The sequence below is a fragment of the Drosophila teissieri genome, chromosome 3L, assembly GCF_016746235.2.
Source record: "Drosophila teissieri strain GT53w chromosome 3L, Prin_Dtei_1.1, whole genome shotgun sequence".
Taxonomy (NCBI): Eukaryota; Metazoa; Arthropoda; class Insecta; order Diptera; family Drosophilidae; genus Drosophila; species Drosophila teissieri.
Window position 1 is genome coordinate 22811354 of NC_053031.1, and position 17537 is coordinate 22828890.

General features: G+C 48.1%; 2 protein-coding genes across 2 annotated transcripts; one reads left to right on the forward strand and one right to left on the reverse strand.

Moving 5' to 3' along the window:
* The first annotated feature begins 5709 nt into the window (after positions 1-5709).
* Positions 5710-7326, forward strand: LOC122615917 (cilia- and flagella-associated protein 45). Its single transcript, XM_043791094.1, has one exon. It carries the CDS (start codon positions 5710-5712, stop codon positions 7324-7326), a length of 1617 nt encoding a protein of 538 aa, XP_043647029.1.
* Positions 7327-10070: 2744 nt separating this feature from the next.
* On the reverse strand, positions 10071-12564 carry LOC122615920 (putative phosphatidate phosphatase). Its single transcript, XM_043791098.1, has one exon. It carries the CDS (start codon positions 11826-11828, stop codon positions 10824-10826), a length of 1005 nt encoding a protein of 334 aa, XP_043647033.1. The 5' UTR covers positions 11829-12564; the 3' UTR covers positions 10071-10823.
* Positions 12565-17537: the final 4973 nt, after the last annotated feature.

The window sequence follows — 17537 nt, forward strand, 5'->3', positions numbered from 1 at the left end:
TTTAATAGTTTTTCTTAATTTATTTATTTATAAGCCAATTGTTTCGATTCTTACCACTCCAGATTTTCATTACTTTTTCCTGCAACCCATGGGCTGCAAATTGAAAAATGCCAAATAACAAGGCAGTCCGAGTCAGGACTCGAGTTCTTGGTAAAGCGACTCCGAGTGGGCGTGCCTGACCAGCTCAAAAGTTCTTCGGTAATTTTAAAGTGGGCAAAAGGCAGGGGCCTGGCTTGTCCATTTAAATTCTCAGCATATTAAAGGACACAAAATTCGCCTGGCCCGTTGGAAGGAGTGGTTGGAATGGAGTGCGGTTAGAGGGGCCACCACTCCGAGCAAATGCGACGGCGACATGCCTCAGCTTCGGGTTTTTGCATGTGCAACACCACAGAAGCGGTAGCAGTACAACCAGGAGCAGCAGCAAGAGCAGCAGCAGGAGCAGCTGATTTCTTTGTCAGGACGCACGCAGTGCAAAGGGGTCTGAGTTTTGAGGTCTTGGGTGGCTCCTTCCGCTGCGACGGCAGGACAAACACGTAAATTAATCTGACAAGTGATACTTCTGGCCTCCGGTCTAGCTCCCCGCTCCCCGCTCTCAGCTACCCTTCCCTTGCTTCGAGGGGCCGTCAAAATGTCGCTACCCCGGACAGCAGCCATGTGGCAAGCATGGAAGTCCTTTGGTCGTCACAAGCACACACTCTCGCAGGACAATGGCTGACTGCCGTCTGCTGGCTGCTGGCTGCTGACTATTTTCGAGCTGACTTTTTACTCTGCTGCCAGTTGATGGGACGCTGACGTCAGCTAGACGGCCAGGACGGCAGTCCAGGGAACAGTCCGCAGTGGAGCACCCAAGACTGCGCGCCCCAGGATGTTGTGCCTTCGGCGTAGCCCCTCGGCTGGCCTCCTTTATTTACATGTATTGCAGTTATTTTATATGTAATTTATTTTCCAACGGCCCTTGGAGTCCTTGGGTGCCTTTCCTTGCCTCATCCCCCACATCTGTTTTTGTTTATTGGTTTTCCAACTGGGGGATCTGTGCTCCATCGCCTGGCTGGTGCCGTCCCCATTGGGAAAGTGTGTTGTCTGCCAGGCGCTTGGCGTTGTCGGCTGTGGCGGTCAAGTTTGGGTTTTGGTTTAATGGGGCCGCCGGGTTGGACAGTGAAGTGGAGTGACCACAGCCAAGCTTCAGGCGGGCAACGACGGGAAGGGTGGATATGGTTTTGCCCCTGTAATAATTAGGTTTCCAAGAGGAGGCAAAGCCTTCCTATAATCTTGACTCAAGCCAATTGTCTACTGATTTGAACAGCGAAACATGATTGCAAACGAAGTTCATGAAAAAAGGATACATTTCCTGTAAAATGTTAATGATGGGAAAAATAAATAAGTTAAAATAAAATACTATAACATTAAACTTAATTTATACTATACTATGTACTTCTTATTATTGTTGTTATTATTTATTCTTTTATTGTTTTGTTTGCTCATTCATGAAACCTTTTTATCTGGATTTGGGTGATCTTAATAGCGGGCAAAATTGTAGGAGTAAACCGGTCAATATAATGAAGTCGATACTGAATAAAAAGGCTTCATTTAAACATTTTTAATTTCCCCCATCCGCAGCTCGATTGGCAGTTAAATACTTTTTCTTGTAGCACATGAACAGTCAGAAACATTTCATATTCCCGTGGACTATGCAAATACAGCAGTAAAAACACAACGAATAAGGAAGGCGATTCCCCGGCACACTTCACCGTTGTTAATCAATTAAAACATTTGCGAATTTCCATAAACAGTTTCGCCTGCGCTCTGTCATAATTTGTACACTTGCAAGTCTCACTTTGTTTACATGGAAGCCTTCTGATCCCGCACTCCTCCTCCATCTGCCAATTTGTGAATGCGGCAAACAAAAATTGATTAAAACATCACGTAATCGCCATGTCGTCGTCGTCATCGGCTCCGAGCTGGGAGCTTGGCCCATGGACGGCGCCAACGTCAAGTTGGGGATCTAAAATGGCATCTACATACCATATACACATGCCATATACATATAGTCTGTGCGGGGATCTCCGGACTCCGGCGGAGCACCGCACGTACGCATGTGGTTTCGCTGGGCTCTCGGCTTATGCCGTTTGCATATGAATCCAAATCGTTTCAATTGAATTCTGCGAACTCGCAGTTGATTCATCTGAAAGCCATTGCAGTGAATTCAAATCGAGCCAATTAGCCATTGCCTATAGGCGAGGTATTGAGTCTATTACGGACCCCAGATATTAACGACAAATTGCGAATCGATGAGGTGGATGTGGACCAAGTGACTCACTGCGAGCAGAAGAACCTGACATCTTATCAACGCGGACATAAATATGGCAAAGGGACATGGACATGGACATCTGGCATTCGCGAATTCCATGCTCGACCGTAATTCTTTCTTGCGGTCTTCATAAATTTAATTTTTACATGCGGCCCAATGTCAGGGCCCTTGGCTTTGGGCCTTCCCAGCACATCTCTGGGCCAACTGGACCGTCCAAATATGCTTAATGACTTGTTTGTGTGCTGGAATTATTATAAATTATATTTTTGGCTGCCCGTGCGAGAAGCGAGTCTTCCCTGGAGTGCGCCAAAGTAACCAGTTCGGCTTGCGAAGTGATTAAAATTTTATTCCAATGAATTTTTGTTGCGGCAAAGCTGGCGATGCATTTGCTGAAGGGCAATCCCCGGTGAATTATAGAGCAAGTTGGGGATTTTAAGCTGCCACTTCGCTTGCAGCCGGGACCTCATCCATCATGGAACATTGAACTTAACTCCAGTCGGCCTGGCATACCTCCCACGCAACTCCCAATAGATTTCCATGCCGGAATACTCGTATCTGGGTCAGAGTGCTTGATTGATAGCAAATAAAGAGCGAATCGTTTGAATCAAGTCAAATCATATTTCTTCTCAGCGGTACTTGAATATTTTAATTAGTCGTCTCCTCCTCTGCGACGTTGACACAAGGGGGCAAAATAATTGGCCCAATTCAGGGACCTTTGATTCGACCTGATTGTGATTGTGATTGTGGGGCGATGCCGAAATAAACAAACACATGCAGCGCAGAGGTCTGTGCATCATTTGGATCATGCAATCAGCGGATTTGGGTAAGCTCGATATCTGGTCCAGAAATATGGCACTCATGAATCAACCCAGAAGCGGCGGAAAGGTTGCTCTTAAAACATATGGCAAGGCCCGAATTAATTTGCAATGAAAATGTGCGAAAAAAAATGCAAATCACCGGGATCTACGGAAAAAAATTGACCAAAGCATAGGTTTAACTGCGCGGCTACGAAATATGTTGTCAAATAAATAACAATTCCTACCACACAGAATAAAAACCCGAGGTGGAGCCGTGCATGTGAGGGACTCTATCATCTGTATACTTTGATATAAATGTGGAGTAGTTAGTTCTGCTCAACCCCAGACGAAAACGGGAAATGTAAGGAATTGCTTTGGGCTGCCGAATGGGTGGTGCTCTGAACCTGAAGGCTGTCAGTCGATCGGTATTTCATAGAAAGTTTGAAAAAATCTCTCGAGCATGTTTATGAAAATGCTACCGGAAATCGATTGTCTGTCAGGTCGAGAGGAGAACCAGGAATGACGTTGGCTAGTAGACTCTTCAGTCCCCCGTAAATTATGCAAATAAGTCAACACTGGCTAGAGCATGTATGTGCGTCTGCTGGAAAAGTTTCCCCGATGGACCACAAATGAATCATATGCCAAAAGGCATTTGAAGGCCTTAAGCCATTGTAATGGGGCCTTTGGGTCCTCCTCGCCATGTCAGCGCCAACATGACGCTGGGAAATGCATGTTGGAGCAGGGAAAGTTTTGTGCTTAAGTCTGAGCGCTGTCAATTTCAGTTTCCGTCTCCGTCCGGATACGAGACGATTTCGCCAGATTTTCCCAAGGAGCAACATTTGTCTTTCTTGCAGTTTGGCTGTGATCAAAGAACCGAGGCCTGCTTACCCTTCAAAATACTTATAAGTTACATTCTGGGACCGCATGCCGAGACTTACCTGCAAGGACTGAGATAAAAGATATTAGATAGATAGAGAGAGAATGAGAGAGGGAGAAAGACAAGGGCCAGAGCTTTCTAATACCTAATCTAATACGTAATCCCTGGCCACAAGCCGACTTACATCGGGTTTAATTAACGAAGGAGGCGTGCTGGAAGGGCGGACTAAACTTAACCGGAACACAACTTAAGCGCATAAATTATAGCCTGAGCTCGGACTTAGGAATGCTAATGATGTCCTCCAGCTGTCCTTTCTCCATTCACTTCGTGGCCCGGCTAATAATGCTTTTGCATATAATCAACCAGCCCATGCATGACCTTTTCATGGCCACATCCTCCTCGGGCTCCTCGATCCATGTTCTTGGGCGGTTCACGGTGCTAATCCAACGACTTGACTGCCATTACACAGGACACTGGAGTCGGGGTAGGGGGAAAAAAACGTTCATTTGCTCAATCGTGCACTCGAAAATGTCAATTTACATTTGCGGACTGGTTGGCAACGCATTTCTCCCGAGAGGCAATCCGGCCCCAGCCAGCTTAAGTTGACTTTAACGCCTCAATGCATCCAACTAGAAGGCCCAGATGGAGTTGGAGGCCAATGGAAATGCGAAGGCAGTCATTCCATATAGAAGAAAGTTTTTGTGTGTGCAACAGGAAAAAAAGGAAAACTTTTTATTAAAGTCAGCTGAAATGGGTGGAACTCGTTTCGGTTTCGGATTTCCATGCTCCCAGAAACTAGCCCTAGTACTCCACGTTCTGTCAGCCATCCTCCTTCCACGCCCCATGCTTTTGGTGTGCGAGTGTGTGTGTGTTTGACAATGTGGGCGTGGCTCCCGGCTCTGTCTGTTGCTTTGGTCAAGTTAATTTGTATGTGTGGCCGTAAACTTTTGCCAGCTTAGACTTTCCAACGCACTGGCCAGTGGGCGGCCAGGATGGATGGATGCTGCCGCCACGGAGATTTGGACAGTTGGGTGCGGGTCGGAGACTTCCCCCGTCAAATGTCCAGTTTTGGGCTCCGACCAAAATGTGTGAATTTTGTTGGCTTATTGCTTTTCTATACCGCATAATTGCTGACTTCTTTCACACATTCGCACACATCATTGGAGCGGGCTGGGCTGGGTTGTACTGGTCTGGTCAGGAAGGGACCGATTTGGGTGGGACTAAGCATGTTTGTCCTTGGACAAGGCGCATAAATCATTGGGGGCTGCCGCAGAGCCCCGAAATTTATGCTTGGTTGCATTTTTGATGTCCGGGACCTAGGGCGAGAACGAGGACGGGGACTGATTCAATGCTCGCCCAGTGGACAGGGAAGATAAGAGTGGTTGGGTGCGCTGTGGCAGTCAGAACAAATCAAGAGAAATGCTTTCGGAAAGCCTTTTTCAATTCTGAGCTGTCGGATGCCTACACCCGCTATCTCTATTTTGGCACTGAACTCCAATAGAGTCAACATAGTGTATTTTAGATAGTTTCGCGCTTCATAGCGCGTTGCATGGCTACGTCATGGCCACCAAGGTTACCATCGCTTGCTACCCAAACAAGTTGTCCCAGCAACGCGAATCGAATTCAGTTCCCCGTCGTATCACTCATTGTAGCTCAAATCGTAGTTCAGGATATAGATCCCAGACACGTCTTTTTTACACCTTATTAACTAGTTCCCCTTAAGAAGGATGCCCTGCTTTTCCGCCTCCAATGTGCGATTCGTCAGTGCAGAGTCCCAGGTGCAACAAAAGTGCAATGAGCTGAGAGCCAGGGCACGAGCCCAAACGGCAGCCTACCGCCCGCCCTCTGGTGGGTTCCGGCCAACCATTACACCCTTTGGGTCCTTCAGGAGACCACTGTGTGACCAGTCGGCAGCCTATGACCAGAAACAACTAAAGCGCAATGAACGCGATCGAAAGCGCAATCAGGGCACAAAACAGGTGGTGCTCCGTGCCGGGGAGCTTCGTCGTCTCAAGGATCAGGGAAAACTAGAAACCGTAAGCGAGAAACTGCAGAGAATTGAGCAGCAGGAGGAAAAGCACCGCAGGCAGCTGCAGATGGTTGAGGAGACGCGACGGCGTTTCAAGTCGATCGATGAGGCTAAGGGGGTGGGCGCGTCGGAGGGCAGGACTACCTTGCTCAGCGAGATCCTGGAGGAGAAGCAGTCGGTGCTTAGCCGCGCTTTTCTTGCCCGCCAAGAGCAAGAACAGGAGGTGAAGCAAATAAACCGCATGATTCTCGACGCAAAATGCAAAGCTGTGCGGGAAGCGCAGATCCACGAGAAGCACCTCTTATCCAAGGCGCTGCGCGAGGACGACGAGCGACTGGCACGTATGGTCAACGAACGGGCCCAGAAAGCGCTGACCGAAGAGGATCAGCGCGAGCGACTGGAGGTGGAGAAGCGGAACCGCTACGCCCAGGAGATTCGGCAGCAGCTCTCAGAACGCGAGAACGTGCGCTACCTGGAAGCCAAGCGGGTGGCCGACGAAGCCAAGGACATTCGACGCGCCACCGAGCTCTTGCGTAGCCAGGAGGAGCAGCAACGGGCCTTTGCCCAACTGCGCAAGCAAAGGTTCCGCGAGGAGCTCCAGCGCATTCGGGACATGTCCAACGTCTTTAAGGCGATGCTAAGCGAACAGGAACGATTGGCTGAACTGCGTGTAACCGCCTACATGCGCGATAAGCAGGAGAAGGAGCGCCAGCTAAAGGAAATGCAACGTTTGGCCAAAAAAGAGTTCGAGCGCCGCCAGCAGCGCATCTTCACGGTAGCTGCCGAAGCCATGGAGACGCGCCAGACCAACGACGAACTGAAGTATCTGAAGGAGCGGGACCGCGTGGAGCGCGAGTACCGCCAACGGGAGAAGGAAGCGGCCATAGCGCGTCGCGAGGCTGAGCGGGACCTGCTCGAAGCACGGGCTCAGCAGGCCCAGGAGATGAAGCAGCGCCTGGCTTTGGAGATCGCCCACGCCGGAGAGGAGTTCGCCAAGGTCATGGATCGGATGCGCGAGGAGGAGGAGAAGCAGAAGGTCATGGATCGTCAGCGGGACGCTCAGCGGCAGGTGTACCGCCAGGACCTGCGCCAGCAGATGACAGACAAACAGTCGGAGCGTCGCCGTCTGGCCGAGCTGGAAGCCGGAAGAGTGCAGAAGTGGCTTGACCAAGAGAAGCAGCGGGACGCCAACATCCAGCAGGTGATCAGCGCTAAGATCGCGACTATGCGCGAGAATTGCCTACCGGAAAAGTATCTGCGGGAGGTGGAAAAGCAGTTGAAGAACATCCAAAGCTCCCGCAACCGGATCCGCTGAGGATGGCCTTATCTCCCACGTGGTTGCCTAATGTCGGGCGCTCTTGGAATGCCGGTAGTGGGGTACATGTTGCGCCTCGAAGTATGCTATTAGTTCTAGTACTGAAAGGTTTCAAAATAAAATACACTTAAAAGATGGAGTGCTGTTTCCAGTTAGCAAGAACAAGTTTCATGGCTGGGTAGGTACTACTTTAAAGATCGAAGAGGTTCGAACTTCGAAGCCGATTCACAGCCCAAAAGTATGCCGCTAAATTGACAGCGAAAAGTAAATGGCGAACCGAAATCAAAGAACCGCCATGATGATGAAGCGACATTGTTGCGCGTGCGGTAGAAGAGTCCGCCCACACATCACGCTAATTTCCAACTATGTAGGCGTTTAGTCCACCTCCCCCTAGCAACCCACTTTCCCCGCGGGTGGGCACAAACAATTACGGGTGAGCGGGAATGGGGTGGGGAAACACTATAACCTGGGTGCCATGGAAAAAGTGGTAGCCAACTTTTGGCTACAATAAAATTTTATTATGCCACACACATACGCTGCGCGTACACAAGCAAACAATGGAAAGAAGACGAAGACGAAGACGAGAAGATAAAGATGAAGATGGAGCTGGAGCTGGAGCTCCAGCTTGAGTGGAGATGCCACCGCTAGCGACAACGGCAACGACCAACTCTTGTGCATGGTTCAATTATCGTATTTCATGATTCGTTAAATTTTCGCATACGCCAAAAAAATACCCAAGAAACGCTACCACCCCCCACCTACAGCCACCCACCAACAGGCTGCAGGCGAGAAACAGAGAAACCCCTGACAACCATCGAGATTCCTACCTACGACATGTCGGGGACCCGCAGAGGGCTATGGGTCTGAGCCTGAACCAGAACCTGGGCTTGGGATTGCCTGCCACTCGCATATGGCAGGAATAATTCCAATGACAATAAACGTTGTCGTATTTACAAGTACCAACACACACGCGTACACACACACACCCTGACGTGAATTGATGAGAAAAGTTTTGAGGAAATGTCAATAGAGAAGCGGAGACAAACTATGCTCCGATGTACGAGGGAGTCTGCACAAACCGTGGTGCAAGTACTGAAAGTCCGGAGGAAATCTTTTAGGTTGCCTGCACTACACGAAGGTCAAAATCATCATCGTCTTGTTGCGGGCATTATTCGGCCTTTGAGGTAAATGTTTTGTAAAGTTCAAAGGAACCTGATTGTATCAGGCGCATAAGTTTTAACTTGTGATCTAAGCTTGATTCCTTACACATCGTTTCTGCTCACTAATTTATCTCGATCCGAACCTACTCAATTTCGAATTTACTTATATCTTCCGAAGCTTAATAAGCCATATCCCACGGTGCCAGTCGCGGCATCTTTGGCATTTATAAATATCGTGCTGGGCAAAAAGGTAAAAGCCAAAATATCGATATTGTAATTGGAAAAAAGTACGACGCAGCTGCCTTAGTGTGCACTGCATTCCCCGGCATTCCCCGGCATTCCGCGGCATTCCTCGGCATCGCTCCTCCGCCGTTTTACTCCCATCAAAATTTATCTACAAGATTGCACACAATTGTTTCGTATTAGCAGAGTGATTCCATTCCTCAGTTCGCTCCAGTTCGGGTTGCCTTCCTTGGGCACTCAATAGTTCGGTAGTGGAGGGTAGGGATGAGCTACCTCCGATATGTGTGCTTAAAAATAAATTGCTCGGCTTTAGTTCTGCGTTTTGTTCCTATGGCTTTTCCTTTATAGTTGCGGCTTGGTTTTTCTGCCACAGCCGCAAAAGCCCGTTCCCTTCTCATTTCCTCTCTGTTATACTCTTAGGTAGTTCAAAGCGGCGCAAGACAGATGAGCAAAGTGGTTTCGGTATCTGTGTCCGTATCTACATCTGCAGAAAGAGCTTCCTCTATATCTAGGTGACTGGGTAATGGGTCTCAATTGCGCCCCAAACTTACGGCATCGTGCGTCCGTTTGCATATCAATACGCGGTATGAGCGGAAAAACGAAATTGAAAATGGAAAATCAATATAAATGAGGAAGCCGCTTGATTGGACCGCTGCGGAGGTGTCGCTGCAAAATGGATTTGTGGGGGTCACCGCCAGGAAACTGCGCATCGGGCAGCAGACTGAGCGCAAAAATAGCGAATTATAAATAGACGAAACTCGGCTTAATTTGACATGGCAAATCAATGAAAATCAATGGGGAAAATGGTCTTAAATTGAACACCGCAATCAAGGAGTGTCGCTTAGGGTATTGATTGATAGCCTGCCGATGCTATCTGCTCCATCTGAAGAACCTCTTTACCCCTTAACCTTCTAATCCGACCGATAAGGAGGAGCGTGCACCTGCCGAAGGTGGCGCCTACTTGCCCCGTCTTGTCTTTCCAAAGACCATTCCATTAGTTGAGCCCTGCGAATATAAGACTCTGTGACTATTCCTCCAGGTATGTGGCAGAACGATTGTGGGAGTGCGATTATGAAATAAATGGGTCCGATTAGATACGCGACACGCTTGGGACATACACATTTAGGCGGGCCAAGAATGTTTATTTTCGTTTTCTTCGATGTGAAATGTGTTGTTCTAGGGGTATTATGACCACAATTACATATTTATTTATCTTTCCATCAGATAGGTGGCCTTATCAAGCCTTTGCTTATGGTCAATCTAGCCTTCTTCAGCAAAGGGGTTTCCTGGAAATGTGGTGCGCTGAAAGCCCCACCGAATCGGAATGACGAGGAGGCAAACTTAAAAATTTCACCTCGTAAATCACTTGGGCAATAAACATTTATTCAGCCTGTAGAGTAAACACTTAGAGTAAGCCTTAAAATCTGTCGGTAGCCAAACATAATTAACATAAAACAAATAACAAAATTAAACTCGACTTAATTGATTTGCTCATAAATCCCGTTCCTCGCCTCCATCCTCGCAAGCGAGGGTTTCCCGAGTCTGCCTGTACAGCCATAAGCGCGGCATTTATTATTATTTATTATTTTTATGCGCTATCAGCCGCAAAGCGCAGCAGTCGGCGTCGCTGCCCAGAGATTGTCGCAGCTGATTGGGGCCTGGAGCTGGAGCTCCATGCTGGCGGGCTGGCCACATCAAAAGCAGCAGCGACGACTGCGACGTGAGTGGGGCTTTGTTTACAAACAAATAAGTGGCTAGCGCAGAGCCAGTAGCTCCTCCGAGATACTGCGGCTCAATCCGGCCTTGCAATATCAGCGGCAGATTCTTTTGGCGAGATACTCGCAACAAGCCGTCGAAGGCCGAATCGATTTCCCGAATTGGCAGCGGAGTTGCACAACCGACCGATCGCTTTGGATTTCGAAAATCGCCAGAGGAGTGTGGGGGTGGACAGTGGCATATCAGGTAAAGAGTGCGCCGCGCGCTTATCACATATTTCTGTTTGTTTCGATTTCTAAATGGAAAAATAGTCGAAATAGCAGCCGCCAGGCGATAAGCCTGATTATTTCCCATACGTCACATTTCCAGCATAGTGTCTCAGACGACGTGGGTCAGATCGCCGGGCGGTGTTGGAAGGCGCGACATTTGCGGCTTGTTCACCTCTTCGTTGTCGTCCTCATCCTCTGCGTGCGAGTCCTGAGAGTCGTGCGATTCCTCGGAGTCCCTGGAGTCCCTGGAGTCCTCTACATCCGAGTCCTGGATGTCCTCCAGTGGCGTAGTGGTGGTCATTGAAGCAGAGGCAGCTGCTCCCAAAAAGTGGACCTTAGCCGAGCCCGTCGTGTTATTGTTGTCCGCCATTAGTTGGTGGTGCAGGTGGTGGCTGTAGTTCAAGGAGGGCGGGATTCTGGCGGTGGTGCGGGTCCGAAACCGCAACAGGTCACCTACGTAGGCGGCTGTTATGGCGGCATAGGTCACTCCAAGAAGGCCGCCGGCCAGGACGTCCGACCAGTGGTGCCAGTAATCGGCCACGCGGCTCAGGGAAACGCAGAGGGCAGCCATGAGGAGCAGGAACTGCAGGACGTGCCGCAGGACTCGCACTCCGCCTCGTCCCCGCCACGCCCCGTGAACGTAGAGGGCCAGCAGGACCATCGAATAGAAGCTAAGGCTGCTGTGGGCACTGGGGAAGCTGACGTGCAGCTCGCGGATTTGTCGCGTGGAGAGGTTGTGGTTGGAGCAGTGGAACTGCTCCACGAACAGCTCAGCGTTCTGGGGGTCCGAGCAGGAGCTACCGTCATCGAGGCGCGGCTGGCAACCGTGGAAGAAGTGTGGCCTCAGCCGCCCGACAGCGTGCTTTGCCAGCTCGGTTGTTAGGTAGGTGGCTATGAAGCCGAAGCTGAAGGTGGCCTCCGCGCGCCACAGATTGCGGAAGTAGAGCCTGGTGCGGAAGCGCTTGCAGATCCGCATGATCTCCACCACGGCCACGAAGAGCATTGGAAGCAGGAGCATCATGAGCAGCAGCATCGGCACGGTGATCGTGCAGTCCTTGTAGGGATACCGGATGCTCAGATCGGAGCAAAAAAACCCCCTCTTGAATGTGTGCATGACTTCTGTGGCTATTCGGCTATTTTAATGTGAGCTACGTATTTCAGCCGCGTTCTTATCGCGTGGGTTCAAGCCAATCCATCGACACTTGGCACTGGTTTTTGTGACAGTACATTTGTTTCTGCTTTTCACGCCCAGTATCTGTGGCCATTCGTTTATTCGATTCACTTATTTTTCGGTTGTCACACAAATTGCGCACTTACTCGTCAGCGCGAGCGTCGTATGTATATTGCGATTTTCGCTTTCGAAAAAAGCGCGCACGACTTCTCAGGCCGGGTTCAAAGGCGATTTTCTTCGCGGAAAATTAGCGAATTACGGCTAACAGCCGTCAGTCAGCTGGCCGTCGCTCTGCACCGCCTTTCGCGGACCGTGAACCAATGGCAGCGGGCCCAGCAAACACGAACTTTCCGCTTTGGCCGCACTCCGTTTCGATGTCTTTGGGGCTCTGGGCCGCTCTGACGCTTTGTTTGGGATCGGCGCTGAATGTGTCTAGCTCGCTGCTAGTGACTACAACTGCGACCGCGGCTGCGACTGCAACTGCGACCGAGAAGGCGACTGAGAAGGCGACGATCGCTGCCGAGCTGCCGGTAGCGACTGCCCCGCGACTTCGAAGCAGCCGTTCGCCTCTGGCCCGCTGGAGTGTCCGCGCTCCGAGCTCCGCGCTCTACGGTCTTCTGTCTTCGGTCTACGGTCTTCGGAACGGGGAACCCAAACAAAGTTGCGTCTGAGAGACGGCCCACCGCGGCGAAGGTTTCCAGCGCTGTGTGCGATTCGCATTGATATTGGATTTCAATGGTACTTGTACTCCTCCTTATCACGACCGCGCTGCTCTCAGCTCGCAGCTCGCACGTACGCTGTAAAAAATGTTGTTGAGTTGGATTTCATAGGAAAATCCGAGCAGCTCAGATGAGCGTATTAAAGAATGTCATTTTTCTGAATTCAGATAAATAATTATTTTAATAAACTTAGGCTCAACAAATTAACAAACAAAAAAATCTTTAGAGCTATTTACATTGTTGTATTAAATAAAATGGACGTTCAATCGATTTATTTTGCATTGATATGTTAGTCTTGTACTTCCCTGTACCTTATTTAGTTTTCGGCAAGATCGTTATCATCATTTCCATTTTTGGACTTTTTATTAGAAGTTTAGTTACCTCGCTTAGAGTAAATGATTTTAGCGGTTTTCATACTAATATCTAAATTGGTATCTGTTTAGGACCTGCTAATAAAGTTGAATTCCAGTGTACGCCTGTTCAGACCCTCTACTCTTTTCGCCTGTTGGCTTTGGCACGAATGTTACTAATGAGGAAACTATTGAATTGTTTCAAGGTTTGCTCTGCTTAGTTTGCTTAGGCTTGTTTGCCTGCGACTTGCCGTTTGCGCATAATGAAAGAGTTGCATTCGAGTCGCTGGAAATGTGGATGCCGAGGCACATGGATTCTGGCGGAAGATGGCAGATGGAAGTGAAGAGTGGCAGAGTGGCGGAGTTCCTTCGGCTGGTGTGGTCATAGGAGTAGGTCATTCCGACGAGACTTAAAACGGCTTGCTGCTCCGCTGCGTGCCTTTGAAGCATTTGTATTGATGTAGGTTGTTGCTCGGACCCCAGTGAGTAAGCGGACCTGGGCGGAGTGGACTCGGCAGTAATGGAGGCGAGGGCCAGCACTAGCAAGACCCATACTCCGAGTGCTGAAGCTGGAACTGAGGCTGGAGCCGCAGTGCATAAACTGCAGCCAGTTTATGGCCACTTTGTATTTGCACTACGAATCGGACTTCTTTATGGCAATTTTCAACTGCTCAATTTGCATCGAAATTGCTGTGCTTGCAACTATTTGCTGTTAATTTATGCTAATTTTGGAGTCCCACTGAAAGGAAATTACTCCAAGAGTTCGCCGGACAATGGCCACTCTGACCACGGATATGAACATATACAAAGTCAGCCCAATAAGCTGTTGAAGACATTGGAATTTAAATACCAATTTATTTCCATTGTATTTACAGTTTGTCCTTAATTTGAAAAGCAGAAGGCAGAAATTACACATTAATATAGTTGCTAAGCATGGATAAATACATAGAAAATCATTTTTTTAACAAACAAAAAATAAAACAAGAGATACTGTCGAGTTCCCCGACTATCAGATACCCGTTACTCAGGTAGTGGAAGTGCGAACAAGAAATTTTTACATTTTACAATTTTTAAATGACAAAAAAATTTTAAAATGTTTCAAATGGGTGAGCGTGACAGCTTGTGGGCGTTAGAGTAGGCGTGGCAAGCAATCGATAGAAATTTACAAGACAAATAAAAAACTAAAAAATATCACATTTTCCAAAAGTGTGACAGTTGCAGGTTTTGATGGTTTGTGGACGTTAGAGTGGGCGTGGCAACATGGGTCAATTTACGCTGCGTCTATGCGTCTAGGAACTGTATGCTTAATCTCAACCTTTTAGCTTTTATGGTTCCTGAGATATCGACGTTCATACGGACAGACGGACAGGGCCAGATCGACTCGACTATTGATCCTTATCAAGAATATATATATGTTTTAAGGTCGGAAACGCTTCCTTATGCCAGTTACATACTTTTTAACGAATCTAGTATGAGTTTTTACTCTACGAGTAACGGGTATAACAAAAGAACGCTATAGTCAAGTTAACTGACTATTAGATACCCGTTACTTGGCAATTAGAAGCTCAAACGGGAAACAAGATTAAAAACAATGTATTTAAAAATAAAATTTATATTTAAAAAAGAATTGGGTAATAGTGGGCGTTACCACTTCTAACGGCCAAAATTATTTCGCTTGAATTTTGTAAATTTTAAAACATAGTTTCAGCTAAGCGCAATCGAGAATCTAAGCGATGGCCAAAGGGAGGTAATGTGGTTAGGTATTGTAGGTTGATTTCGTTACGTAACACAGAACTGTAACCACTTAGTGGGGCTTACTGTAAGCTGATCTGTGCAAAAATCGCACCACCAGATCCGCCCCTTTTCCCAATCATCGAATTGCAAAGTCGTATCAATGAACGACCGCAGCACGCGCCAAAAACCGGTACTCATGATTACTAATACAACCAACACGACTTCTCCGAGAAGCTGATGGTCAGATCGTAAGGTTTCTGGATTTTATAGCAGTGGGATCTCCTTTAGTGACACCTTCGACTGAGGCGACACTAAATCAAAATTTATTATTGACTTAATTCGCTAAATACGCAGATCCAGGGGTAATCGTCGATTACACAACCCACGCGATTTTCTGGGAACAAGTAAATAGTCTCTACGCCCCAGACTAAGGTAAACAAGAAAATCTGACTCGGCATATGTACGAATAGGTTTTGGGTTTTGCGAACTTAAGAAGCACTTCCTGTCCAACAACAAAATGAAAACTGCTGAGGCAACATTTTTCCAAATCAGTGCTTTTTTCCCTGCTCTTGCAATTCTCCAAGCCACCTTACCGTCGCTGATAAGAAAAGTGTAAGAATTGGCTCGGCAAGGTGTGACCGAAACAACGCGATTCCCAGCTGATAGGGGATCGGACGCAAGTGGGCGGGAGTGCTGCGACGCAGTATGCAATGAGGAACTCATGCCGATCTGATCCGATAAAGATTCCAACGCATGCCCCTCCCGAGGGAAGCACTTGGCATTGACATTCCGCGATTAGCATGGGGAAATCTGTTTGCGTTGCGACAATAGACTGCTGTTGACACTTCAACGCCAGAGCTAACAGTTATAATGGGTTTGCGGACCCTAGTTTATTCCCTCCACGGGGAGCCGATAGGCAAAGTGTTGAATGTCCAACGGCAGTTAGGTGAACACATCGAGGAAGCTAATGGTTCGACAGGAAGTGCGATTCGTCAGATAGGTGACGAACTGCTTTAAACTGCCACCGATAAGTGGGGGCGAATAACCAGACCTAACGTTTCCAGATCGACTCGATGAGGGAGCAATAATAACTTGCCGCAAGTCCCCTCAAGGTTGCGAACCTATCCCAACGCAAAGTTTTCTGCGGATTGAGCAATTTAACCGAGATCAACTTGAATTGATTTTAATTCCTTGCACGTGCAATGCACCCAAGCGATTGAGATCCATAAACCCATTTTGCAGAATTCTCGCACTGATTAACCATTTATAACCGAACTACCAGTAATTACTCATGATTTGATACGAGGGACGCCATTGCATGAGTAAACTTTCTAGCTTCCATTATTTCCGAAATCAAGACGCCCATACGAACATAAAGAAGGTCGGACAGATGGGAATAGCCAGATCGACTCGGCTAGTGATAATCACCAAGGATGTATCACTTTTACTTTCAACGAATCGTTTACCTTAAAATGCTGTGATCAGATACCCTTCTTAGTTGTTGACCATAAAATAATGGTTTAAACCATATTTACCTCAGATTTTAATTGTCTATAAATTACTAAAATCTGAAATGACAAAGTTAGGTTTTTGTTCGCGTTATAATGACTAAATTACCAGACAAGTACGAAAAATACCTTTTCATAAACGCCGAATTTTGTTTGAAGCTCGGTGTTAATTTTACAAGCTAACGAGCCGCATCGCCAGCCGCTTTTGGCCGACTCCAGCCCTGTCTGTTGGTCGTTTCAATTAGCAAACCCGTAACGATCAGCACAGAAGAGAATCTGAAAGCAAGCCAGTTTCCTCTCGGTAATCGCCGATCGAGTAAAAGCTCTAAGCTTGTGGCATACGTCACACCAGAGAAGCGTCAAAGCCATCTGAAGAATGCACATCCATTTGGACGACGTCACAGAACAGGTGTGGAATCACCTGCAACCATCAAGCCAGCGAGCCCCCTCCCTCTCCCTGTTCAGCGGTGCGATGCAAGCCGCGGATCGGTGAGTCACTAGCCGAGAAATGCCTAAAAGTGAAAATTCCCAGCTTCAACTAAGGCCAGCTCAGCGCCAATCGATGGGCGACTCATACTCGTTGGAGCAATTAACCAGCGGCAGGCCAAAATTACCACACTTGAGTGGTGCCCATCGTGGGTCCAGTGGGTTTTCAGTCTTTCTTGTGCCTGTTCCACTTGCTGCCCACTAGGAAATTATGCACACGCACCAAAAAGAGCACAGTCTGTGGCGAAAGGCAAGAACCGAATGCTCCCTCCAAAGAAACCAGTTTGCAGCTTACCACCACCTCCTCTCTTCTGGCGAAGACTTATCTTTTCGCCAAGATTTTCTCCTGGCTCATGAGCAATAAGTGAAACCAGTTCCCCGATCTGGGTAAACAATGGAGTGCGGAGTGGGTGTAAGACCCGAGATCTGTTTATTTTGCACCGATTGTAAATGAAATATGAGTGTGAAGGCTTGCGTTTTCCTCATGAAATATGAGTGCTTAAGAAGTTTACATATCTAGTGGCACTGCACCGCGAGAATTTTCGCAACCCACCTAGAACTTGAGTGCCCTTTGTGTGTCAATTAGTCAAATGTTTTCCCGTGCTGTCGGCGCAATGGAAGATTGACTCGCTGGTAATTAAGAAAGGCAAGCAACCATCAAATGTTTATGGCATGTCGGTGGATGGGAAGCTCCGCCGTTGCCCGGCAACACCAACAACAAAAACACCAATAACAGCAGCAGCTGTTCGAAAAGACTCACGCACCAGCCAACGGACCGCAAATTGCTGCGAGAGAGAGGCCCCAGAAATCACGGTCAGGTTGGGCGACTCACCAGTCACTCTCGGTTAGTAAAGC

Coding starts and splice junctions, on each gene's coding strand:
- LOC122615917 (XM_043791094.1), top strand. CDS start 5,710: ATGCCCTGCTTTTCCGCCTCCAATGTGCGATTCGTCAGTGCAGAGTCC.
- LOC122615920 (XM_043791098.1), bottom strand. CDS start 11,828: ATGCACACATTCAAGAGGGGGTTTTTTTGCTCCGATCTGAGCATCCGG.